Genomic DNA, 26,393 nt, shown 5'->3' with positions numbered 1-26,393 from the left:
CAGTAGAATCAAATGGCTCTGAGTTTTAAAGTTAGAGCTGGAGTGAAGGGCCCTGGTAGGGGACGGGTGGCATGGAGGTATTAAGAAATTATACCTGGGCTGGAGGCAGCATAATGGTCCATCCCCCACCAAGAGAATCTCTCTGACAAGGATCTTTGTTCAGCTTGACTTACTGAGTCATCCCCAACTCCCAGAAATTCCAGGCTGACCCCCACTGTAATTATCACCCATCTCTTGTGACCCTAACAATGACGGGAGGCCATTCTTGTCCATCTGCATTTATTGGCGGGAGCTCTAAATGACCTTACCCCAGGGCATTCTCCCACACCTGGAAAGCTGATCTGACCTCTCTAAGACCCCTGAAGCAGGGTGTTCTGTCCTGCAGCAAATGTCTCGAGATCTGTTGGTGGGGGCCCAGGTATCCAAAGGATTATTTTGGGGGGTGAAGGGGGTGGAGCAGAGTACGGGGAGAAGAAGGGAGTAGGTTTCCTAGTGTCCGGAAATTTCATTTCAGGTACTTGTATGTTATCATATCCTCGCAGGGCTGAGAAACGGCAAAGGTCGCTAAGAGGGGCTGTTTGGGGCAAGCTGATCTAGAGGATGTGAACAGCCTCCTGACTCCGATGTCACTGTCCCAAGCAGCACGTCAGCACCCGAGGATGGAGGGAATTGCTGGGAGTGGACTGAAACCTACTTGAAGGTCATGCCTCACGTCCTCTGCATTCCCTCCAGCAGTGAGCCCAGCGCCGGCCACATGGGAAGCGCGCAGACGAGGTCCTTCCGAATTGAACTGAAAACAGGAGACAAAAGCACCCACTCTTGTCCCCTCCCGCGCCAATCTTACCCAAACCCCCAAGTTATTCTCATCTCCCCGGAGTCAGGGAGCCCGGGGTAGCAGTGTGTGGAGGGACAGAGGCCAGGGGGTGTAGGGGACCCACGCAGCAGGCAAGGAAGTGGGAATGGGCGAGTGGGCGTGCGCGCACGCAGCGGCCCGCGCGCGGGAGTGTCGGGGAAAGGGGGTGGTCTCCAAAAGGGGGAGGGGAGAAGGCAGGGGGCGGGGAGAAGCAGGGCCCTTTAGGACCCGGCTGCGGCGGCGGGGGAGGAGAAAGAAGCGGAGGAGGCGGCTCCCGCGCTCGCAGGGCCGTGCCACCTGCCCGCTCGCTCGCCGCCGTCGCGCTCACCGCCGCCAACATGCTGCCGAGACTGGGCGGCCCCGCGCTGCCGTTGCTGCCGCCTCTGCTGCTGCTGCTGCTGGGCGCGGGCGGCGGCGGCGGTGGCGGCGGCCGCGGGGCGCACGCCGAGGTGCTGTTCCGCTGCCCGCCCTGCACGTCCGAGAGCCTGGCCGCCTGCAAGCCCCCGCCCGCCGCGCAGCCCGCCGCCGGGGCCGGGCCGGTCGGCGACGCCCGCGTGCCCTGCGAGCTGGTCCGGGAGCCGGGTTGCGGCTGCTGCTCCGTGTGCGCCCGGCTGGAGGGCGAGCGGTGCGGCGTGTACACCCCGCGCTGCGGCCAGGGGCTGCGCTGCTATCCCAACCCGGGCTCCGAGCTGCCCCTGCGGGCGCTGGTCCACGGCGAGGGCACTTGCGAAAAGCACGGCGATGCCGAGTACAGCGCCAGCCCCGAGCAGGTTGCAGGTAACGCGGGCTGGGACAGCTAGTTCGGAGAAACTTGGAGGGCAGCGGGGGAGCCTGGCTGGCGGCCCTTCTGGAGGGAAGGGGTGTGCGGCGGCATCTCGGAAACCGTTTTAAACCGGGGAAGAGCGGAGTCCTGGACCGGCTCTGGGGGGTTGTAAGGAGGGGGGACCCGAAAGTCCGGCCGGGGGAGGGGAACTGGAGTTCGAGCGTGCGGAAGATCCCAGGCTACTAATTTGCTGGGGAGTAATGGGGAGAGAGAAGGCATCCCTGTTTCCATAGGCTTCCCCGGTGGAATGCACCCTGACTTTTATTTTGGAGGGGGGATTTGCTGGGGAGGAGGGTGTTGGTCGTATCGGTGGGAGTAGGAGCTCGAGGCTTATTTGGGACACCGCTTGAGCCGGTGACCGCCGACCGAAGGTTCCAGGCGAGGTCCTGGTGGAGGACGCCGCCGGGGGCGGAGGTTGGCGGGTGCCGGTGACACCGGGGACCTCTAGTGAGAAGGGGGCGCTAGGAGAAGGCAGCGGCGCCTTGAGGTCCCTTCCTTCTGGGATTGTGAGGTGAGAAGAAAGAACTTAGTGGTACTTTGTAGGGTGGGCTGCCTAGGGGAAAAATAAAAAGGAACGCTGCTGTTTTACAGAGAGGACGAAGAAGGCTCTTGCTTTTATGTTGGGTGGAACGATGAAAGAGGGACATTTGGGAGGCAAGGAAGAGACCCCAGCCGTTGAGTCCCTGTAACTTAAGCCGGGTCGCCGGCTGCGGTCCGGGGCGGGGGCGGCCATTCCGCTCAGTTTAGCATCTGGCAGGAGGGTGTCTGGGCCGGGACGCCACTACTGTTACCGGAGCGAGGTGTTGCCTTCCCCCAGGCCCCCCATCCTGATCGAGGGAGCTCTTCCTATCCCGTAGAATGGGGGCCCTGAGGTTCTTTGTAAGGAGCTCTCATCCCCCTAAACAAGCTTTTTGAGGGGCACAACCAGGCTATCAAGATCTCGCGTGTTGGTTTTTATGTTGTTGTTTTGTTGGGTTTTTGCTTTTTAAATTACAAAAGCCTCCTGCTCCAGTGGTCTGGAGGAAGCTGTAATTATTTTCTTTCCTCTTGGAGACAGTGGAGAAATGTGTCCACTGCCTGCTGCTGTTGTTTAAAAAGCGAGTCTGACCAAGTTTCTCAAACTTAGAGGGGGGAAAGAAGAGGGAAGAAGGAAAGGAAGAAATGAAAAAGTGAGAAATTCTTTCTTGCTTCTCAGCTTCTGCGGTCCTTGACCCCCTCCGCCCCACGCACCCCCTCCCCCCTTCCTTTAGCCTGCTATTGTTTTTTTTCCCTGTCCTCCTTGGGAATACAATTAAGGGTCAGAGTTGAAATCTTTCCTCTGTCGCATTTTGACCTTGAGTGCACGGCAAGTTAGGGCTTCCTCCAAGCGGAACCCCTCGTCCCGCTTGGGCTTGCTTCCCTCCCCAGCCTGCCTCGAAGTTAACCCTTCCCTCCTACTTCCCTTAGAAAGTGATAATAGAAGGAAAAAGACTCAGCAAAGGTCCTTTCACTTCGGTCGCCCATCCCCCCAATCCTGCGTTCCTCCTCCATCGCCCCCTAGCACCCCGTGGTCCACCGGGGAGGTACTGTGGTTTCTGAGCTGAACTCTGACAAACTAAACATCTCCCTCAGCAGGGTGAACTTTTGTTCAGAAGGCCTCCACGTTCATAGAATCGTTTGGATTTTGACTGTTTTAACCAAATGCGTGCCACATGTCCTTCCTAAACGTTTTAGTACTTTTTTTTCATTCTTCATTCCTCTCACTCTCTGCCTGAAAACCAACTCTCCTGCCTCCCAACCCCCAGAGGCAGGTTAGGTCTTCCGAAGGGAACAGATGCGGGGAATTCTCCCATTCACTCCTCCCTGGAGTCGTCAGGGGAGCTTGGGGACAATGGGGTGAGTTCATGGGAAGAATGTCACTGTGGATTTTCTGCCTGGTTATGGGACTCCTTTCCGCCAGCTAGCCCCAGCTGCCTCATCAGCCTGCTCCCAGTGGCCAGACAGCCGCCTTCCGCATTTTTCTCTTGTGCTCCAGACTGGGAAGAGGGGACACCAAGGTGGGGGTGGGGTGGAAGCTGAGTGGGTGCCCTGGAAAGAAGTGCCAAGATCAGGATGTCTGAGGCGTGAGTAGGGCTGGGGGGAAGGGGGCTCTGTGGGGAGAAGCCTGGGCTTGAGGGGGTGCAGAGAAGAGAGTGGGTTCCTGTGCAGGAGGGGGCCTTGGGCCAGGGCAGGGATTGGGGTGCTGCGTGGGGAATGTGGGGGGGGGTCCGAGTTGGGTGGGGTGTGCGGACAGAACGTGGCCCCCGATGAGACCTTAGCACTGAATACTGCTGCCTCTTCTCCATCTTCCATCTCTCCTCCCCCCTCCGAAGAATGACCCCCGCCGCCCCCCATCCCAGCCTGCATTCCTCTTTGAGCAGGTTGCTTTTGAGAATTTTAAACATACCCTCTTATTTCGAGGCAGCAAACCCCAGCAGTTCCGGCTTTGCTGTTAGCTCTTTTGTCTTTGTTCCCTGGACTCAGGGGCTGTGTTGCTGGCTTCCTGGGGATGGCTGGGATGCAGGGGGTGGGGGTGGGCACATCAGCGGGTGCTGAGCCTGCATCCCATGGGGGTGATGGGCTGGGACTGGTTGGTTGGTTCAAAGAAACCCAGAAGTCAGGCGGGGTGGGGAGTTGGAGTGGGTGGGCCTGGGAGAAAAATAGGAGGGGGACCCTGAGATCTGCATGAAGTCTGGACCTGAGAAATGTGTGGGTGTGTTTGGTGGTGGAGTGGGCAGAAGTGCCTAGAAATGTTAGGGAAAGAAAAGGAAGCAGGCCTGGGCCAGTCCGGGCCCTTTCAGAATTCAGGGCCTCGGCCGGGCCGGACTAGCTCCCTCAAGCATCTCCCCTGCCTCCTTCCCTTCCGTGTACAATGCCTGGGATTATGCCGAGGGGCGGAGCCGCCCAAGTGGCCGTCTGGCCTGCTGCACTTATAAAGGTGCTATAGAAATGTGCAGTCATTCAAAGTCCCAGGCCCGGCGGGCCCGGCGGGCTGGCGGGCGGGCCTGGGGAGGCTTTGCATCTGCAGTTGCTGGGGGAGCATAAAGGGGGGCAGAGGCGAGGGCTGATTTACCGTGGTTCAGTGCAGCTTCAAAGAAGGGGGAGAAAAAGCAACGGGACTTCTGGCTCAGAGTGCTGCTTTGCATCTTGTCTTGCATAAATTTGCATACTGAGTTCAAAGTCGTAAAATAGTCTTGGGGAATGAGTGGGACCCACTGTCACCGATTGGTAACATCACTGCCTTCCGCTGGCCCCCCTCCCTGCCTTTTGGACAGAACACCCAGAACCAGCTCTGCTAAGCCATTCCGCCTGAGTGTGTTGGAGGGGGAGTTGGGGGACTGGAGGGCTGCTGCTCCTGGGTCCCTCTGGGGAGACAGGAGACCTGTAGTTCCTTGACTGTGGGATCAAGCAGGGTGTGGCTCTGTGCGCTGTGGCCTTGGAGGCAGAGTGGGTTTGGAGGGTGTGACTCCACAGGTTCTGAACCAACCAGGCAGAGGCAGGCAGTGTTGGAGTCGATGCCTGCAGTCTCCCTGTTCACTTTCCACTCCCATCCAAAGTGTTCACTGAGATCGTTCCCTAGGTATAGTAATAACGACCCCATCCATTCCTTTGACGAGATATTTGAGGAAGCTTTAAAGAAAGGAGTATTCTATATAACAGTGTCAAAAGATCTTACAAAAAGAAAGCCAGAGGTAAGGCGTTCTCTGAATTAGAGTAGGTGTTGGAGGAGAGGGGGAAAGAAGAACCCATCTGTTGTGGACACAAGGGTCCACCTATGCAGCGGTTCTTGGCTTAATTGGACCCTTGAGTTTCCTGGCAGGCAGAGGGAAAAGGGAGGCTTAGATGGTTCTCACTATTAGCTTACCTTAGCACTGAGCTTTAAAATAAACGTTTCAGGCACATCATTCTTGTGGGGGAAATTATTCCTATAGAAATGCCTGCAGGGTGCCTGAGAGTAGGGATGTGTTCAGTCACCAGCTGTCAGACACTGAGAGTGCCTCTGAGAGCATCACTGTTCTCTAGCCCATTTATCAGGTTAGCTTCTAGTCGGTTCTCAGATTAGCTGTTCTCTGCCGGAGAAAATGGGACACACAATTGCTAAGTTTTGATATGAGCAAGTTCCAAAAATTCTTGGTTCTAATGAAATGCAGGATGCAGGACAGGAGTACCCGATGTGGGGAGGGGTGGGCAGGGCAGGGGCTGCTAAAGGGAATGAGGGAAAAGCAGAAAATGAACAGGCTGGGCCCACGTTTGGTTTTGTTGTTGGTCCTCCTCATATACTACAAAACTGTACTAAAAAAAAAGAAAAAAATGCTTGGTCATCATTATTATTTTTAAAGAGACTGCATATCCAGGGACTACATTTAGTTTTAGTCTCTCTCTTCTCTGTATTCCCAGCTCCCCCTTTCCTCTTCTGCTTTCTCCATCCTGTCTTCACAACCCCCCCGGACCGTTCTCCTCTCTCTCCCATGCGTCTCCTGCTGTGACTCTAGAACACCTGGCTGGGTGCTAAGCAGGTAGACAGGGCTTGAGAAAATGACATGGGAAATAGATTGGCCCAGCCTTCCTCAGGGATCCAAGTAGATGGCGACCACCTAGATGGCTGGGGACTGGCATGTTTGAATCAGGTTTAACTCCTAGACGAGGAGGGTGGTTGACTGGTAGTGCAGGGGCTGCGCTTTATAGGTGGAGAAGTGGCCTTATCCCCTAAGGGGGTTCCTGTTAGGGCTGCTTCTGCCAAAACCAAGACACAGAAGAGTGAACTGATACTTCTAATGCACCAGGGCACTGGCGATCTGGTTGGCAGATGTTCGGAGCCCCTCTGTTTCTCCTTGCTGTCTCTGGCCAGCATTTTGCTGAGATGGCAGGCAGCCTCCCATCTGTCCTCATCCTGGTATGAACCAGCTTCTTTGCCTGCTTTGTCTCCTGTCTTACAACATCCCTGCGAGGGAGGCTTTTTTACCTTCATTTTGCAGGTGTGGACCCTGGGGCTCAGAGGAGGGGCTACCTTAGCAGGTAAGTAATGAGGTGAGAGGCTAACCCGGCTGCCTTTCCTCTGTACCCCTCTGCCTCCTTGGCCAAGCAAGGGAGTGGGGGCTGTTGACAGAAAAAGCCTTTGACCCCATCAACCAGAAGGTTTGTTCCTGGATACCTGCCACGTGCAGGTGAGGCTTGGGCCACCATTCAGTTATTTGCATTCCCTTGACCCTTTTGAGAGGCTCAAGTCCCAGAGCTTGGGGACTTCAGAAATGGAAGTGGCCAGCGTGCAGCAGTCAGGAGGGTTGGAAGGGTCCCAGGACAAGCCTCTGGAGAGAAGAGCTGGTGGGCAGCGGGTGATGGTGGAAGCAGCCTGGCCTTTGCTGACAGGTTGATCTGGGTTCCAATGCAGGCCTGTCTCTGAGAACCTGAGTGATGATGGGCCAGGGTCTTGACCTTCGGTGAAATATGGGGATGATTGTATTTCTCAGATGGAGTATGTGTGAGGTCAGCTATGATAATGCAGAATGCCTGGCACATAGCAGGTTCTCTTAGCTGCCTTAATCTTGGCAAGTGACGTCTCTTCTCTGACACTTAGTCAGCCGGCCGTTAAAATGAAGGCCAAACTGGCTGTGTCAGGCAGGCCACCTGTCTCTGAAGGTTGTACCAGGTGTTGAGGGGCCTCACCTTAGTGTGAAGTGGCTTTGGTTCACACCCCAGTTTCCTACCAGGTACTCATCACCCAAGGCAAGAGATATATTCTCTCTGAGCCTCAGTTTCCTTATCTGTAAATGAGGAACTGATAGCACCAACTCTATAGGGTCACATCTGCGTGTGTGTGTGTGTGTGTGTGTGTGTAAAGCTAGATAGTACGTGTAAAGCCTAAGCACTTGGGTGTTTTTTAGTTTTCTGTAATGAGCCACTTGATTTCTCTCTCTGCATCTGTAAAAGTGGAAGCATCCATACCTCTGACCCACTTTCACAGACTGTAGTGGAGCTGTTTGTAGAAAAGGTAATGAAACGCACTTTCAAGGCAGTATAAACCCAGATGACAGTAAACAGATGGCCTGAGGTCCAAGGCTTGCCCGTTTTATGGATGAGTTAGGCGGTGCTCTTTAGGGCTCGCGCACTAGGAACTGCGGCTGACCATTCTTCTTCTGGCAGCTTCACTGCAGTGCCCAGAATGGGAGTGGAGGGACTGTAGGGGGCAGAGGGGGCCCCAGAGTGTGACTCTAGCTGGCCTTGCTGCTCAGAAGCAGGGGACAGGTGGAATCGGACATTAGGAAGAACCCCAGTGCCCAGAAGCTGAGCCCTGCCTTCACCTGCCAGCTGATCTCTAGGACCCAGCCCTCCAATTGCTGGAGTTCAGAGGACTGGGGAGTCCCTGAGGCCACATTTCAGGGCTGGACAGTGCCTTCCTCCACGGATGGCCTCCGCAGGACACCTGCTAGGACCCAGGCTTTAGCAGAAGAGGGTCAGAACCAGCATGTGCTGACATGTTTGGTATGTAGGGCGTGTGTAGGGTGAGCGATCTCGTGTTGTCAGTGCAGCCAGTGAAGACCCCATGACGCCTGTTTCCTGCTCCAGGAAAGTGGGCTTTCAGGTCCATCCTGTCTGAGCCTAGGGTGCCAGAAAGTTGAACGTGATCCTGGCGAAGAAATTGGTTGTTCTACCCAAAAAAGTGATGTTTCTTTACTACGCGCGCTGTCTCCGGCATTGACCTCACTCCCGAATGGCGTGGGGGCTGAGGGGTTCTCAACAGGTGGAGGGGGAAGTGTTTGCTGGGCCCTGGGGTTCTTCCTAATGTCTGATTCCACCTGGAGTCCTGGAAAGCCCTCTGAATGGCCCTTCTGGCCACGATGACGCGACACTGTGACTGTTGTCAAGCATCTGATGGAGCTGAGGCCCCAGGGAGCCAAGGAGCTGCATGTGTGAGGGGTCAGCAGATGCTTGTGGTGAGTCCCAGGACAGTAGGGACAAAGCACAGCATTTGCCACTGGGCATCTGGGGTGGACGGTCTTGTTAGACTCTGAGGATCGTGGTAGTGGTGGTGGTGGGTCCCAGCTCCCCTTACAGATGGGCTGGTGGGTCCAGAGAATTCAGGTTCCGGAGTAACTGCCCCTGCCTCCCCCTCACCCCCACTGTGAATAGAGTGGATGGACTATAGGAGATTTCTTTCCTGGAGGAAAATGGACCATCTCCCTTCGCCCCTCCCCCTACTTGGCTCCGGATCCGCGACCCTCCCCTCCCCCTCCTGGGCCACTCCTCTTCCTCAACAAAGCCAGGGAAGATCTGGGCTGGCTCAGCTCCCGGGTGTCAGTCAGGACGCAGAGGGAGACCTTGCTCAGAAAGCCGGCTCCCCCGGAAAGAAATACAGAGTTGACTGTAGTCAGGAATTGTTTCCTTTCCCTTTTTTTTTTTGGAGGGGGGAGGGGGTATTTGGCAGCCCTTGGGGCTGCTGCTGGCCACCGGCCTCACATCTCCTCCTGGCTGTTGGGAAGCAGGGCAGCAGTGAAGACTGGGGAGAAGGGAGCAGGGCCTGGCAGGCTGCCGGGCTGGGGAGTTGGCCCACAGGCCCTGGTTAAGTTGGCCCCGAGCGGAGCCTGGGGAGGTTTCTAATGAGTGGACGGGTGTAGGTGTGTCAGCCTGTGTTCATTCAAGGAACTGAGCTCTGGGGGTGAGGAAGCCCCGAGGGGTGGGGCGCTGAGCCCAGGAAGGCCTTGGTAAGTTGGGGAAGGGGGAGTGGGAGAGGTTCAGAGGTTCCCTCCTAGTAGGGTTTGCGGTGATGGGGGCCTTCCAACTGGAGTGATCTGAGTTGGATTGTAGGGATGCCGTGAGCAAAGGGTCTCTGACAAAATAATCATAAGTAAAATTGCCTTTTTTCTAGACTTTGTCCATTTTTACCCAGATGCTTGTAGGTTTTTGTTTTTTGTTGTTTTTTTTCTAGCCGTTTGAGCCTTAGGATTCTCCCCACTTGACAGGTGAAGAAATCAAGGCCACGTTCAGGTTCAGATGCCAAGGCAAGTACAGACCAGAGTGGACGGACCAGAGCGGAGTCTGGGTCTCCAGATTCTCATTCCAGAGCTCCATTCCATCAGACTCACACATGCAGAGAAGCAGTGAATTATATACTGCTGCTTGGAAAAGCTCCTTTTCCCTGGGAGGTAGTAATTAAGGCATAACTTCTCAAAAATGTTCCTTTATGCAACTCCCCAGGAAGTTTCTTTTAGGTCCATTGTCTTGACTTCTGGATTGAGGTGCCAAGTTGCCTGTGGATGGGGAGCTTACTTTCTAAAGTGCCTGAGGCCAAGATAAAATGAAAATGGCAGTTCCCCTGGGCCCTGCCCTTGCAATTGCCTGATAAGGCTGGGTGGTTTCTATAGCAACAATAGCAGGAGGTGTGTCAGGCGAGATAAAGGGGGAGTGGGGAGGAATGGGTTTACTGGATCCTAAGGGCTTTTGAGGTTGGGTGGGGGCCACTGGCTTATGACTGATGGCTTCCTTCCCTGGGAGGATGAGGGAGGGTCCTATGGAGATGGGAAGGGACGAGGAGATGGGGAACAGTAGAAAGAAAGCCCTGGGGTTACAGGGTCTCCGTCAAGAGTCTTCCACGATGGCAGTGACCGAATGCCATTCTGGTTGGTTAAGAGCTATGGGGTTAAAGCGCCTGGGATTTGCTTTTGGCTCTGCTGTTGCTACCTGATTTTGTGCCATTGGCCTCACACCCTATGGCTTCTTTGTTAAGTGTGAGAGGAGATAAGAAATTATCAACCTCAGGTTGTTGCTTGAGGATAAAACTGAAGTCCTGTGCACACAAACCACTTAGCGCCAGGTTAGAAACTCAGATAATCAGATGGCGTCTTACAGATTCTGGTCCCTCTCCCTTCCCTCTCTGACCTCAACACACAGAACAGAAGGAGAGGGTAAATGCCTGTGTTTAGATGTTCTCTCATTGGCCAAGTTTGTTAAGAAGAGACACTTAGGAATCCTGCAAGGAAGTGTGGCTGCTTCCACAGGGTGTGGCTTACCTGGACAGCTGCCCTTTGCTTTGGAAAGTCCAGAATGGAGTCACTGGTGGAGGGTTTTCCAGAGGGCAGTCATGGCCTTTGGTGCCATTGTTACTCATCGTGGTTCTGCCAATGGCTGACCGTGGACCAGGGCCCATTCATGCCCCAGAGGGGAGGATTCTTTCTTGAGGCCCTGCTAGTTATCTCTGGTTCCTTTGCTGCCTCAAAACCAAGAGAGCATGACCAAGGAGGACAACTGAGGTGCTGCAGGATTATATCAGACAAAATTAGTGAACTTTTAGTTGAAGGAAAAGCAAGCATGGTGACCTATTTAAAGACACTTATTTATATTCAAGACACTTCTTGTGCTGGTTTGAGAGTGTGGCCGCAATCCTGAACATCTTTTTAAAAAAAAACCTGAACAGGTTTTTAGTTTCTTTTTGCATCCCCTGGGTTCAGTTTGTCAGGCCTGGGAGCAGTCTGGGGATGGAGAAGAGGTGGCAGAAGGGGGGGGGGGGAGGAGAGAGGCGGGTGGGACCCAGTGTTTATGGCTGCATGGGCGCCAGTCTGTGCGGTGGCGTCACAGCTGGGTGTAGGGACAGATGTTTTGAGTGTGGGTCCCGGTAGAGGGAAGTGGCCTTCCTCGCCAATTCATGCTTCTGTTTGCTCACTGCCTTTCTTCTCTCCTAACCACTCATGCTGCTCTCAGGCTTAGGTGGTGAGGGAGGGACCAGAAACATGAGAAAAAGAAGTAATATAATAGGATACTCTAGGCCAGAGAGCTGTGGGATGCTCTTTGGATGGTCATCTTTCCTAGTGTTTAAACACTGATTGAGCAGGTGTGCAAGGTATGAGACTGACTCTATACAAATTCAGGTATCATACCAACTGTAGCATGTGCTTTTTTTAAAAAAAATTTTACTTTGTATTGGAGTATAGTTGATTAACAATATTGTATTAATTTCAGGTGTGCAGCAAAGTGATTCAGTTACACATGTACACATATCTACTTTTCAAATTCTTTTCGCATTTTGGTTGTTACGGAGTATTGAGCAGAGTTTCCTGTGCTATACAGTAGGTCCTTGTTGGTTATCTATTTTATTTTATTTTTTGGCCACGCCGTGCAACACGTGGGATCTTAGTTCCCCAACCAGGGATCTAACCCATGCCCCCCACATTGGAAGCATGGAGTCTTAACCACTGGATCGCCAGGGACATCTAGTTATCTGTTTTAAATATAGCAGTGTGTGCATGTCAATCCCAAACTCCCAGTCTGTCCCTCCTCCACAGCACATGCTATTTGATCCTGGAGGGCAGCAAGAAAAGCATTTCAGAGAGCTGAATATTATCTGAGAAGAAACCAAGTCAATAGAGATGTATACACTACATTAGTAGCGATGTAAGGAAACGGATGGCTGTTTTAGCCTTTTGATCAAGGTTCTTGGGAAGATCTTGACGTGAAATAATGGCCCCTCTCTAGTGGATAAAGTCACAGAAGGAAAAGAATCTCCAGTCTTGGAAGACGAAGACGCAGTCTCTTTCTTCCAAAAAAGCAAATTGAGCACACAAAAGGTCTCCCTTCCTGCCGTCCTTTCATGATGTATACATTTATTTAAAGCTCTATGGAAGCTAAGTCCAAGTTTGTGTCTTCAAGAAGCTCCCTCCTTTGGAGGAAGAAGGAAAAGCATGGGCCCGTGGCTTTGTGCCAGTGCACTCAGGCTACAGGGCTGTGAAGGAAGCTGATTCCAATTACAAGAGTGCTTGGCCCAGGAATGCCCATCATCCACTCAATCCAGTGGCCTTTGGACACCTGGAGGCCATATCGTCCACCCTTCCAGAGGAAGATGTGGAATTTTTTCCCACGTGCAATTTGTCACTCATTTTAGTTCTTCCCATGAAACTCTTAGGTGGCTTCTAACCTGGATCTCTCCCATTTCAGTTTAAGGCTGCTACCTCCCTGCTTCCTTAAGAAGCCAGAACAGCTGTCTCCCTTCCCCTGGGCATGAGTGGCCCTCGAGTGTCAGTTCCTTCATCTTCCCCTCCTTGACCCTGTGACTCTCTTCCACTCTCTTCACGTCTTCCCTCTGACTCATTTCCCAGTTCTTCATGCTGCAGAGACCTGGTCGGGAGCCCGTGGTCAGTCTCCAACTGGCAGGCGGGTGGTTCTGGTGACAGTGGCCTCTGAGAGTGACAATGAAGTTGGCCATAGCACTGATTCGGTCCTTTTCCAGCCAGTGGAGTTCCGGGGGCATCCCGTATTTACTGATGCCCCTGCTTGACAAGGAGGGTGAGGAGTGGATCCAGTGAGTTTCTTTTAAAGGAAAATTTAAAAAATGCAGAGAAATACTAAGAATGACATAACGCCAGTCCACCACCCACAGCTGGGAGTGGTTGATATTTTGTTGTCATGTTTACTTCGTCTTTTTTTTTTTTAAGCTTCCTCTGATGGCTCTCCCCACCAGCCACCTGTCCCTCCTCTCCAGAGCCACTAGCATTATTTAGTGTTTCTCTTTCTTACCTAAACAGATTTGCTAATGGATGACCAATATTTCAGAGTCGTTCTCTGAGATAAATGGAAAATGTACATAAAAGGTTTCACCCTGCATCTTTTTCCACTGTCCATTTTAGGTTTTGGGATCTACCGATGTTGACAGACGCAGGCCAGAGCGATTCTTTTTAACTGCTGTATATTATTCCATCGTGTTCCCCTCCCGATTTTTATTTATCCATTCACTTATTGAAAGGCTTTTGGATCCAGTTGCTAATAGTTTTTGGCAAGTACAGTGATGCTGTAATGAATGTTTTTGTGCACATGTCAGAGAGAAGTAGAATTACTGGGTCAGACACATTCTTCCCGTAAGCCTCTGGTCCAAGTTTGCACCAAAGCACACTCTCCACTCATTTGGGCCTTCAGCAGATAGGTCCCCTTGCCAGGTTCTCAGATGGCTTTAGTTGAACCAGACAAGAAATGTTTGGGACTCACGGAAAGGAGGGAAAGCTGATAATGCAGTTGACCGTCTTGATATCAATTTCTCTGGCTCTTCAAGGACAGCCTGGCTTGCAGAGCCCCAGAGGACTGTGGCTGAATTGGAGCATGTTTTTGTTTTCTCAAACTGTCTGCCTCAGCTCTGACCCTCCCCAGGCCTTGGCAATTCCAGGAATGACCCTGGTGTGTATGAAGCAGCCCTTTGGAGAGTGCAGAGGCAGGGAGGCCCTGTGCTGTTTCTGCTCACTCTGGGGGTGGAGACGGTGATGAGAGGTGCTCTGGAAACCTCTGTGATGCCTGGCCGAGGAGGGCCCCTTTGGGTGCATCCAAGCATGTGCATGTGTTTGTTTATGAACCCACGTTAGTGGGTGCAAATAGCTTACTAGGCTTCGTCTTTGCAAAGTGTACCCGTGAAGCCGTATCTGTTGAATAGAAGACGTTTCTCCTCTCACCAAGACATTCTTCAGGAAACTGAGGCAGGAATCAGAGAGATGGGGCCCTGAGCTGGCAGGGGGCTGTTGCAAGTACAGAGTCCTTGGACCCCCGCCCCCCCCCGGCCGCCCCAAGGCTTGCTGTCTCTGAAGCTCTGGGGCTGGAGTGTAGGCTCTTTCCTCTGGCTCTTCAGATGATTTCTGAGGAACGGCTACCGTTGGGAACCATTTGCCTGGTCTAACTCCCTGGATTTACAGCTGAGCACTGCGGGGCCTGCACATCTGAAACACCCAGCCCGGCATCAGTCAGGATCCCAGGCCCAGCGGTAGCATCAGGATCAGAACCTTAGGCCTCTGGCTTTCCAGCCAGCGCTGCCCCTCCTGCCATACTGGAATTGGTTGGCCAAGGCTTTGAGCCCAAGAGCGCACGTTCCAAAGGAAATCCCAAAAGGGCTCAGAGTGGCTTGGCAGGTAGTCAGCCCTCTGCCCTCCTGTTGTACCCCATCGCCGTTGCCTCCAGTAGCAGTTCCTTCCCTGTATGAGGATGGGGCTGGGTGCCTACTGGCCATCCCACTCCACAGACTTTACCCACCTCAGCAGGCCTTAGCCGGGTGATGGGCCCATGGTAGTTGTCGGTGCAGGGAGGTGGTCCCAAAGCGAGAAAGGCCAGTTCCGGCACTTGTGTGACGTGATCACCTGTGCGACTTGTAGATCTGGAACATCAGAGGGGGCTGCTTGTTTGCAGCCATTTCCTTATGGGGGAGTGGGAGGTGGGGAGGAGGTCATCAGAGAGGAGACCTTCTTTCGTTCGAAAACCATGCTACTTGTATGCTGCTGAAGGGATTTCTCCCAGAATGTGGTGGCATCTGAGAGACGTCAGGTTTGCTTTTCGCTGGCTTACTTGCAGGGAGCAGGGGTCCAGAGGGTGGGAAAGAGCGGAAAGTGAGTTTGGAATGAAGCGGGGTGTCAGCAGGGGGTGGATGGCCCGCCCAAGAGAATGTCATTAGATGAGCTGGAATGTCACACACGTACTACCTCTCACACCATTCCAGTGTGAGAGGCTGCTGCCGCCTGCTGCCTGTGACTGTCTGAAAAAAGGTGGAGGAAGACACATGATGTCTCTCACCCAGAGAGACTAAGGACCTCAGGTTCAACTTTAGCTGAAAATTAGTAAATAGGCCCCTTTTCCACCCCACCCATTTCTAACTTCTGCCCCTGCCCTCCCCAGCACGGCCTGAACTACGCACTGCAGCCTCTGGGTGGCTTGTGTTATTGAACATAGTGACCACGTGCTAGATGGGTGAGTATGATCAACTGTACAAAGGGAGGGACTGGCTTCAGAGTGTCCAACAGAAGCTGCTTCCCCTGTGTGTTGGTGAGGTTACCTGGGAGCCCTGCTTCACCTGTGCACGCACGGCGGTTATGAGACTCTACCTCTCTTTCCTCCCTCTCTCCCTTCTTTCTTCCCTTCCTTCCTTCCCTTAAATTCTGTAAGCAGAGTTAATTTCAGCAAATCCACCGTTGCCCAAAGACTTCATCAAATGGCAGAGCTTTGATGTTTAGCAACGTGCAGAATTTATAGTCAACAGACTCAAGCTTTAGAAGAAATATGTAGACAATATTGCAGAACTCTCTTATAACTCATTTCCCCCCCATGCATTTGGCCATTCTGCAGACCAGATATCACCCGCCCTTGCCCTCTACCAAACAAATGCACCTTCCACTTACTCAGTCAAGAACTAGATCATCTGCACATTTCTTCCAAAGCCCGCTTATGCCCACACTGGGAGTCTGAGTGGTACTAATGCTGTAGCCTGTTTAAGTAGCAGCCTTCACTTCAGCGGGGTGATTATTCTCATTTTTTCAGACTTAAGAAGTTAGAGCACAGAAAGGTTAAAGGGTTTGGCCAAAATCACAGGTGAATTGTTGGTGGCAAAGCCAGGATTGGCATTCACAGCTCTTGACCCCTGGAGTTCCTTGCCCATTCAAGTTTGTGAATGAATTGTCCGCCCCATGGGTATTAATGCAGAAGTTGTCCGGGAGGGAAGAGGAAGATGGTAGCTAGTGTTTATTCTTTTGCCCAACATATGTCAAGGTTAAGTGCATTTTGGGAGAAAGCAGCAAAGAAGGAGCCCTGTGAGTTCTGTGCCCAGCCAGGGTGGAACCAGGAAAGCAGCCAGCGTTCCCCTGACCTGTTACTTGGAATCCATTCTCGAAGGGCCTGGGATGCTATTACCTGTGGAAGGAGGTGGGTCCACCGGCGGGAGTGCTGGATTTGGGGTTGGGTTAGATCATCTCCATGGTGCAATCAGCTCTTAGATTTGCAAATAATCATGAGATAGACTTAGGAGAAGGTTGGAAGATGGCCAGGATTTTTTTCAGAATAAAGAAAAGAAGATAGGAGATGTGTTAACCTGTTATGAAGATGTGTGATGGTTTTGGGAAAAGATGTTCTTTTCTCACCAGGCCTGCGTGAGGACAGATTCCTCACAGGAAGGAGTAGGGGGTTGCTGTTAGATCCTTAAGGCTTGTTTTCCTCAGAGTGCTCTAAGGTCTCCCATAGATCAGGAATTGTCAACTGTCAAGTGGAGCAGAGCAGAGCATTGCAATAGGAGAAAGTGAGGTTTCATGAGACTAAGGGTCTGTGAGACACAAGGGTCTTCATTCATTGAGTAAGGTTGTCAGTGCTACAGTCAAACAGGGTGACACTGCGGGGGAAAGGGCTGTGCCACAGCAAAGGTAAGTTTTAAGACCAGAGTATTAATGCATAAAAGTAGGCACCTTTCTGCTTCTGGAGTGTCCCCCTCCAGCCGCCCTCCTTGGCTGGGTTAGAAAGGCTGGGTCACAGGGCATTGTGGGCACCCCAGGCCAATGGTGGAGCATCTCTGATGACTGCAGAGAGGTTGTGTGTGCTCCTGGAGACCCAGGTGCTGGACCTTCTGGGCCTTGGGTTTGCTGTCTGTAAAATGGGACACATCGTCCATTTCCTCTCATTCCATCTGTCTCTCTCGTTCAGCTCTCCTCCAGGTGTGTAAGGCAGGAAGGTGTGGCAGTGCCTCCGCCCTTCAAGCCTCCCGCGTTGAGGCCGAGACTCTACTCTCCCTCTGTCATCTCCCCCTCTTGTCTTTGGAAAAGCTTGACCTTCTGTATATAATGGGGAAACTCCCTGCTTTGGCGTTGACCCATTTCCTGGGTCGCTAGGCAGAGGAGAACAACAGCTACTGCTTACTAATCCTTAGGGGGACATCTCTTCAGAGGTCTTGGAGGTCCCTGTCAGTCGTCTCTAAGCCCACAGGCTTTTCCAGTTATGTGATTTGGGTTGCTAAGAACCGTCTCTTAGGGTGACCTTTGCACTGCAGCCCTTGAAGCTGAATACATAAGTGGTTGCTTAATAAATATTATTCTGAACCGAACTCTCCTAGGCAGGAAAAAAAAATGCAACTTGGTATTTTTGTTCTGAGGGCAAATTCCATCTCTAGCTGGAGTTCTCCATGTGGAATGTTTTCCTGCGGACTGCTCTGTCACCTGTAAGAGAACGTATGGGCAGAACTTGGAAACGTGTGATCACGTCCTTGTCCGACAGAGGGTGGGGATACGGTGTGGGTGCTTCCCTGAACGTGGGGGGCACAGGCAGCAGCTGAGGGCTAGCCCCCTGTGCCCGGCACCGTGTACGCATGCAGCAGCCCTCAGAATCCTCCCTGATGCCCGTTGGAGGTAGATCCTGTTTGTGCGTGTTTTACAGATGAGCTGCGAAGGCACAGAGAGCTTAAGTCACTTGTCTAGGGTTGCATAGCTCAGTGGTAAAGCTGGGGTTCAGCCAGGCGATCAGACTCTGGAGGCTGCATGCTTGAACCTCTTCGTCTGGGAATAGAACGGTCAAGGAATCAAGGCTGTTCTCAGCCCACAGACCTTTGTGATCTCTACCAGCCAACAACTGCGTTTCCCTGCCCTGGGCTTCTGCTTCAAGGTGTGGGGCGTTAGCACCTGCGTCAGCAAACCAGGCCTATGGATTTCCTCATCTTATTGGCACTTTTATTGGCAATGATGAGATCAATAAAGGAACGGAACGAAACATACCCTTGAACGCGGGTGGCCTCCGTGAGGGTGGACAAACTGACCTTCAGCTCAGAGCGGTTGGGGACATCTCAGGACAGGAAGCCACCTCTGTCCTCCCGGGATAGGATGGCCCATTTAAGCCCTGTCTTCTGGGACCTGGAGTGGGGCTGCATGATGACTTTTGGGGGCCCTGGACATGGTTGCTTTTGTGGGCAAACACAAAAACATTCTAAAATCGTATTTCATAACTGCAGCTGTTTCAGTGTTGCGTGAAGACGTTTGCTTTGACCTACACGTTAATTTTTTTCTTCTGCTTTTAAAAGAAATGAAAACATTTCCTAGGGCCCTGGGCACTGTGCCCCCTTGTGCCTGATGAACAGGTCAGCCCTGCCTGGAGCCTGCAGCCCTGAGCGTGCGTTAATCTGTGTGCCCCTCTCTTCCATGCAGCGTTTCCAGAGCTTGCAGACGGCCTGGTTCTGAGCATTAACGGTGGGTTGACCTCTAGGGCTCAGCCAAAGGACCCTTCTTCGGTCCCTGTCCGTGGTACGAGTGCCCGGGCGAGTTAGGGAAGAGGGGTCAGCAGGCTGAGTCCTCTAGGGTCCCCACCACCACCACCAAGAAGGTGGGCTCGTAGGCCAGACGTGTGCCTGGGGACAGAACAGTGGTGGAGGGGTCTTAGCCGCGTGAGGGGATGTAGTAGAACTCAGAGCTACTTTGTGTGAGGCTGGGAGTCTTCAGCGCTGGGCCAGGGAACTTCAGGCTTCTGGATACATCCTAACTCCTGAACAGTGGTTTTCAACTGGGGGCAGTTTCGCTTCCCAGGGGCCAGTTGGCAATATTCAAAGACATTATCGATTGTTGTAACTCGGGGAGGGTGCTCCTGGCATCTGGTGGGTAGAGGCCCAGGATGGTGTTGGGCATCTTATACAGGACAGCTCCCAACAAAGAATCTTCTCGTCCCAAAGCCAGTAGTGCTGAGGTTGGGAGACCCTGATCCCGAGAATGTTCCAGGCGTTGGGTTCTGGTGAGTGGAGCCTTCCCAGAAGCTCCTGGAGAGGACTGAACGTGGGCTGCCCTGCCCTCCGTCAGCCGGAGAGACGTGTGATTGCAGCCACAGGCTGTCTTCATCTAAGCCTCGGGGTGGGCGGGCAAGCCTCCCCCCCGAAAGATAGGAGCCAAATGAGCTTCTGAGAGTCACAGGCTTCATGACAGCAGAGCGGATGGTTCCAGAAATGGTGGGAGATTCCCAGAGCCCTTGTCTAATTACTTTGTGGGCAGAATGCAGGGTGTCGAGTGCCAGAGGTGATGTTGAGGTCTCTAGAAATTCTCTCTGCCACTGTGGGCAGGAAGCGGGCTGGGTGGGGCGCGGTGAGGATGGGGTTGTGCCCAGGGTGAACTCAGGTATCAGGGGCTGGGTGAGGGCAACCCAGAGGTCCCCATTTTGTCTTTCCCCTTTGATCCTGCGTGGTTCCCTGGGCAGCCGGGGAAGCAGGACTTTTCTAGATGTCTTGCTCTCTTCCTCCTGTGTTCCCTGGGCCAGCGCCTGCAGGGATGGGAACAGGGAGCCTGAAATGGTCTCACCAAGTCTAGGTGCAGAGAAGCCTGGAGAAATGGAAATGGCGGAACTGATGGTGAGGATGGGGACGAGGCTTCTCTTCTACTTGTGCCAACATCTGCCTTAGGCTTCAAGGTTGATGTTAAGGAGATGAACCAGATCTGAATCAGACCATCCTGTTTATTTGCCAAGTTTATCTCAGATTCTCACAACCCTTTCCTCCAGCCTCCTGCCCTCCACCTCTGGTATCTGAAGCAGGAAGGTGGGGAGGCAGGGGTCTTCTTCATGGGTGCTCTCAGCTGCCTGACCAGTCCCAGGGGAAGCTGCAGCCAGTCCCCATTCAGGGGAACCCGGCCAGTAGCTGAGCTGGGGGACCAGGAGTGCTTCTCTTGGGGGTTTCTGCTGTTTCAGCTTCAAGTACAGAAAGGGGAGGGCAGGGTGGGCGAGGAAAGTTTGGGGTGGGTAAATGTAGAAGGTGGTGGATCAGGACTCCTACCCAGCTTGGTGGCAGCCAAGCTTCAAATCAGCCTTCCCCGGAGGGTGGTGCTGGGGCTTCTGGAACAGGATCTAATCTGTGCTTGTTTTATTTACGGTAAAATCTGGGCTACCCGGAGCCCCTGGGGAAATAGCCATTCTAGAGAGAAATTCTCCGGGTTTCAAAGGAGAATATTTACTCATTTAAATATTTTGATTTTTATTTTTCTAAAGTTTAACAATTTTGGATAGAAACCTTTTTTTTTTTTTTTTTTTTTTTAAATACTGAATTCTTGACATGTTAACCCATTTCCTTTTTGGATGCCCCAAGGTCATATTATCAGTATCAACACAAGTCTTGTTTTGGGCCACACCACGTGGAAGTTTTCAGGGTCTTCAATGGCTGTGGAGTTGTTTGCCATGCACTAAGTGTTCCCTGAGTCCTTATGTTTGGTTTTTTTTTACTGCCCTCTATCCTCCCTGCCATTTGATACTTCTTGCCACTGTCCACATGCCTTCCTTCTTTCCCCTTTTAATTTTGTTGGTTTTATTCTGCGGTGGCCTTGGAGACCAGACATGCAGAAACCAGGCTTATCCGAGCAGTGCTACTGCTAACCGTCAGGGTTCTTTATGCACTGACTTTCCCGAACTTGTGAGGAAAGCATCACAGCTTTACAGTGCATGGATGTGGTGACCGCTGTTCTGATGCTCAGAAGCTTATCCTTCCTCCGCTTCCTGCTTCTTGGGTCCCACACGGCAGGGTAGCAGATCACTGAGGCAGTTGTCATCAGCATCCCGTCATCATCATCCTCATAGCATCAAAGTCACCACCACGGGATGTAGAATTTCTGCGTTCTACGCTGGATCTTAACGGCTTTACCTGTACTATACTCTCAGCAGTTCTGTAAAGTAGGAACTATTGTTATTATCCAATAATTTACAGCTAAGAAAACAGAGGCACCGAGCAGGCATATATGCAGGAGAAATACAGCTGGTATAAAAAGTGGAGGAGCTGGAATTCAGCTCAAGTCCACCCTCCTAACCAGTGCTTGCCAGTCTGGAGATAATGTTCCCGATTCTAAAGGATGCTCTAGCTAGTGAGAACCGACCAGGTTCTCAGTGTGAAGGGAAGGGATGGGATGGGAGCAAACCTCTGTTGGACGCTGCCGTTGGAAGGGACCCTGCTGGTGCCTGGTCCCCTGGAGGCTGCTGGTGCATGCTCTGAGGATGCAGGCACCTGCTCCCCAATGCACGGAAGAGGGTCCCACCCCTTAGCTGGTGAGCGAGTGAACACCGCAGCTCACAACAACCCAGGGAGGTATCACAACCCACCTTTTACAGGTAAGGGCCAGCTCTTTCCTCCGTATAGCACTGCCCAGGACAGCGACCCTCTGAGCCCCCCACGCTGTGCCTGAATTCCGAAGGGACCACCAAGTACTAGGCACCTCACCTGAAATTCTTGTGTAGAAATATTGTAAAAGCCATCAGGGTATGTTATCCAGACTTTTTTTGGAGGTGCATTAAAGGGGAAGAGTAAATATGCAAGATTTGTTTGGAAATACCCCCTGCGCTCCCTGGGCCCTGCAGGGGGCCGTGCTGGGCGGTGTGGTCTGAGGCCTGTAGCTCTGCTGTGTCTGCGAGGTGCTGTTTGCGACCCCGGCCCACCTAGAACTCGCCAGAAATTGCCTCCCTGGTTAGGACCCTTCCGTAGTATTCACTCTGTTCTCTGGCTGGATGTGCCTAAGCCTTTGTAAGACTGTGGGAGCAGAGGGGGGCTGCTCTCAGGGCCCCTTCACCTGAGCTGTGTGCACGGTAGGAGCCGTTCGCTGTTGCCGACTGGCTGGAGGTTTAAGAGAGTCGAAAGACTTATTGGATGGTCCTTGGACAGACCTTTGGATGAGGCTTCACGCCCTGTGATAATATGAAACTACAGCGTGGTCATCGTTCCTGTTCTGGGGGCTCTCGATGTGATGGGGGTGGGGCAGCACGCACGGACAGACGAGGAAACAAATCAGGGTCCCTGGGTAGCGCTGTAGCAGCTGTGAGAGCGGTGTGTCAGGGCGACACGAGGAGGAAGTGGACCTGCAAAAGGAGGGTAACGGCGGAGGGGTGTTGGACGCTGAGTTCTGGTGGTGACGTGGCTCTCCACCTCACTCCCCCACCAGGCACAGCACAGCCCAGTGATCTCTGCAGCATGAGTTTTAAAAACTCATCCAGTCCATGCCTTTTCAGACCATAAATGCTGAAGACTTTAAACAGAGGGGTGGTTAGTGGCGGGTGAATCTGGGAGGTCTTTCTAGGGAAGAGTGACGGACTTAATCCCATTCCCTGATGAGGGCCGTGCCCACGTGGTCATCCTTCCGTGCTCCTCTGCTCCTCCCCCTCGAGCTCCTGGGATGGAAGCAGAGCAGAGTAGGCGACCCAGGCGTTTTTCTGCAGTCAGAGAGCCTGCGTTCAAATCCTAGATTGTGATCTTGGTCAAGAAATTGACTTCCGCGAGCCTCTGCTTCTCTGTCTGTAGAAGTTGGGGGATGGTGCTAACAGCGTCCATCGTTGCTGAGAAGCTGAAGTTGATCATCCACTTCAGTCGTTTACTGTCACTGCTTAGATGTTCATTTTCACCTTCCTCATCTTTATCAGGGGTCCAGACAGTCCCTGGAGGGACCACCTCTCTGGAAACTGGACCTGCAGCTCTTCCTCCCTTCCTCTCTCTGCAGACAATGGCGAGGACCACTCTGAGGGCAGTCTGGTGGAGAACCACGTGGATGGAAACATGAACGTGTTGGGAGCTGGAGGCGGTGCTGGCCGGAAGCCCCTCAAGTCGGGCATGAAGGAGCTGGCCGTGTTCCGGGAGAAGGTCACGGAGCAGCACCGGCAGATGGGCAAGGGTGGCAGACATCACCTTGGCCTGGAGGAGCCCAAGAAGCTGCGGCCGCCACCTGCCAGGGTCAGAGAGGGTTGGGTCTGGTCGGAGGGGGTGGGAGGGCGTGCAAAGGGAGTGTCAGCAGGTGGGGACGTGGGTACCCCAATGAGATCCCTGTCCCGTGCACCTGCAGGCAGAGCAGTTTCCTTTCTGGTTCTGCCAGTAACCTTGAGGGACCTTCGGGCTGATCAATATCTCTTCTGGGGACTTCAGTATCTTTGGCTGTGAGATGGGCTGGGCATTTGGGTTCTTGAAGTCCCTTCTAGAATTTCCACATTTCTGCTCAGCTTCGGGACACAAGCAAAACCTGGATGCGAGAGATGAAGGTGGATCCACTTGAACTTGCCTACTCTTGTTGCAGTGCCCTGCCCTCTTCCTCTTTCTGGCTCAGCTCTGCTATCTTGGTCTTGGCCCTGATTGGGTTTCTGGAAGGGAATGGAGGTTGGGCCCCACTGCGTGGGGGTAGAGATACTCTAGAGGCAGCCACTTGAATTCAGTATTTGCAAGTAGATCCCATTTTGAGCCCTGAAAGCCACTGACACAGATGGAGGAGAGGAGGGAAAACTCATGTGCAGGTGACTTTCTTTAGGGGTGGGCGAGGCACAGTGGTATGGTAGTGAGATTGCTGGGCTGGGTGTCAGAAGGTCCTGGTCCACCAACCAGCTGTGTGGCCCTGGGGAAAGTCCATTCTGTGCATGGGCTTCTTTCTGAAGCTCTACCTGGGGCCAGTGTTTCATCCGCTTGTTCTCACTCTAAGCATCCTCTTTGCACGCCTGTGCCCACAGACCCCCTGCCAGCAGGAATTGGACCAGGTCCTGGAGCGGATCTCCACCATGCGCCTTCCTGACGAGCGGGGCCCCCTGGAGCACCTCTACTCCTTGCACATCCCCAACTGTGACAAGCACGGCCTGTACAACCTCAAACAGGTGAGTGAGGATCTCCTCGGCTACAGGCCTTGGGTGTGCCTTGTTCCTGCCCCACCACCTGTAAGCCTCTGAGGTCTCAGCACCGAGCCAGCGACTAGGTCTTCTGTGAGGAGGTGGGTGGGGATGCTAGCCGAGACGGGGGCAGGGATGCCAGCTGCCAGGCCAGGGAGGGCAGGGGCGGGGCTTCTCTTCTTGGCTTCAGGCCTGTCAGAAGCTGGCTCCACTTACCCAGCTACCTGTTCAGGATAAGAGGGAGCCTCTTGGAGAAGAGAAGGGGGCCTCCTGCCAGTGCTTCTCGACGTCTGTTGAGCATTAAGATCACCCGGAGGTGATTCCTGGGCCTTGTCCCCGGAGATTGCTATTCAGAAGGTCAAGTGGGGTCTGAGAGTTTGCATTTCCAGCCAGCACTCAGGGGATGCTGATGGTCCAAGGACCACGCTTCCAGAGTCACTGATTTAAACCATTGACCAGGTAGCCTCTCTGGTTTTCAAGTATCTCAGGGAATGGAGAATCAGGGATGGGGAAACGCAACCAGAAATATTTCTAGAAACAGTAATAGAACAGTGTTATCAGTACGTTGGAGGAAATTTAGAAAGTGTAGGTAAAACACCCAGGAGCCCTTTCTCCTCCCTCTTCCACTCTGTTCATATGCCTTCTAATGATCTACGTGCATGTCTTTCCCCTTAACAGTATTAATACTGTTTACCTAACCACATAGAGTTTGTAGTGATGATTCTTAGTGGTTGTTTGATATGGTCAGTTGTCCTTTTACCTAGTGCACTGCTCACTTCCTCCAGCTCACCCCCTGTATAGGGAGAAAAAGTCCACGTGCATTTCACATAGGCAGAGAGAAGGATTGAGAGAGTGTGGGCTTCACCGGCCATTCTGTTTTCCAGCAGTGGTTCTGAGCCCAGCCGCACACAGGGCTCCTCTAGGAAGCTTTAAAGAATACGGGTGCCCGGGCCCCACCCCCAGAGATCCAGGTTTTGTGAGTCTGGGGTGCTTTCTGGGCACTGGCTTTTCAAAGGCTTCCCTGGTGATCCTAGTGGGAAGTCAGAACTGACTTAAAGGGTGGAGCCAGGAGGTGGGCTAAGGTTCTCTGTTGATCCCCCGGGGGGGGTCTCACGTCCTCATCTCCTTCACAGCCTAGGCATCTTGCCCCTTGAAATATCAGTCTAGTGTTAAAGCTATTTGTTTGTACACCTGCCCTCTAAATGTAAGCCAGCTACTTCGTCTGGGGCTCAAAAAAGGCAATAGTGATTTCTTCTGAACCTTACGGGTAAACAGGGATTTGGAACATGAATTTGCTTATGGGTAAGAGCAGGGACCCTGCAAAGGGAATGCCTGGGTTGGCATCTCAGCTGTGGCTCTTACTAGCTCTGTGACATTGGGGAAGTTGCTGAACCCACCTGTGATTCCTTCTGATCTTCTGTAACGTGGTAAAATAATGGTATGTAATTCACAAGGTGGCTGTGAGGATTCAATGAATACGTATGTTAGATATGAAATGTAAATGAGCAGCGTTGGACTGCTTACACCATGCCCAGCACGTAGCAGGACCTGAGTTAGTGCTGACTTTTACCATGGCATGGGTTTTCCGCCTACACTCTGAACTCCAGTACACCGGGTCCCCCTTCAGGTGGGATTTCCCTGCGGGCGGGGGCTGAGTCTTTGCACCGTGGGACGTCCCCGGCAGCCTTGCTCATCACCGGAGCGTGGTCCCTGGACCAGCAGCATGCGTCACGTTGGAGCTTATTAGCCGTGCAGAATTGCAGGCACACCCCGAGCTCACAGTCTGCATTTGAGCGAGACCCCCATTTTCTCGGGGTGTCCTCCATGTCCTCCTCTTCTCTCTCCTCAGTGCAAGATGTCTCTGAACGGGCAGCGTGGGGAGTGCTGGTGCGTGAACCCCAACACCGGCAAGCTGATCCAGGGAGCCCCCACCATCCGGGGGGACCCCGAGTGCCATCTCTTCTACAGCGAGCAGCAGGGGGCTCGCGGGGCGCGCACCCAGCGGATGCAGTAAGCCGCAGCCAGCCGGTGCCTGGCACCCCCCACCTCCACCCCTCTCCGAAGCGGGCAGGGCAAGGAGAGTGTTTGCATGGCGGGTGGGGGAGGAGCTTCCGGGAGTTCTGACACGTGTATTTATATTTGGAGAGAGACCAGCACCGAGCTTGGCCCAGCCCCTGCCTTCCCCTCCCCAGCTGGAGATGCCTGCAGCCTCCCTCCTCGAGTCCCTGCTGGGCAGGAAGGGGGTGGGTGCAGTGGCGGAGCTGGGGTAAAGGTTTGGGAGAGGGAAAAAAGAAATTTTTATTTTTGAACCCCTGTGTCTCTTTTGCTTAAGATTAAAGGAAGGAAAAAAAG

The 26,393-nt window shown here is 53.1% G+C and overlaps 1 protein-coding gene across 2 annotated transcripts; it reads left to right on the top strand.

The window, feature by feature from the left end:
* The first annotated feature begins 1,078 nt into the window (after positions 1-1,078).
* On the top strand, positions 1,079-26,393 carry IGFBP2 (insulin like growth factor binding protein 2). 2 transcript variants are annotated; one of them, XM_057746817.1, is made up of 4 exons: positions 1,079-1,630; positions 22,898-23,127; positions 23,889-24,029; positions 25,891-26,393. In XM_057746817.1, exons 1-4 carry the CDS (start codon positions 1,192-1,194, stop codon positions 26,053-26,055), a joined length of 975 nt encoding a protein of 324 aa, XP_057602800.1. In that variant the 5' UTR covers positions 1,079-1,191; the 3' UTR covers positions 26,056-26,393. The 2 variants fall into 2 exon arrangements, with proteins under 2 accessions (XP_057602800.1, XP_057602801.1); XM_057746818.1 differs by lacking the exon at positions 1,079-1,630 and adding an exon at positions 2,094-2,187.

Source organism: Hippopotamus amphibius, chromosome 8 (genome assembly GCF_030028045.1).
Source record: "Hippopotamus amphibius kiboko isolate mHipAmp2 chromosome 8, mHipAmp2.hap2, whole genome shotgun sequence".
NCBI classification, from domain to species: domain Eukaryota; kingdom Metazoa; phylum Chordata; class Mammalia; order Artiodactyla; family Hippopotamidae; genus Hippopotamus; species Hippopotamus amphibius.
Note: the sequence above shows the minus strand (reverse complement) of the source record. Positions and strands in the feature narration are given on the sequence as shown.

Excerpts from the sequence above, each read along its gene's own strand:
- IGFBP2 (XM_057746817.1), top strand. The coding sequence starts at position 1,192 with ATGCTGCCGAGACTGGGCGGCCCCGCGCTGCCGTTGCTGCCGCCTCTG. Across the intron at positions 1,631-22,897 it reads CAGCCCCGAGCAGGTTGCAG|ACAATGGCGAGGACCACTCT; the intron begins GTAACGCGGGCT and ends CTCTCTCTGCAG. Across the intron at positions 24,030-25,890 it reads GCCTGTACAACCTCAAACAG|TGCAAGATGTCTCTGAACGG; the intron begins GTGAGTGAGGAT and ends CTCTCTCCTCAG.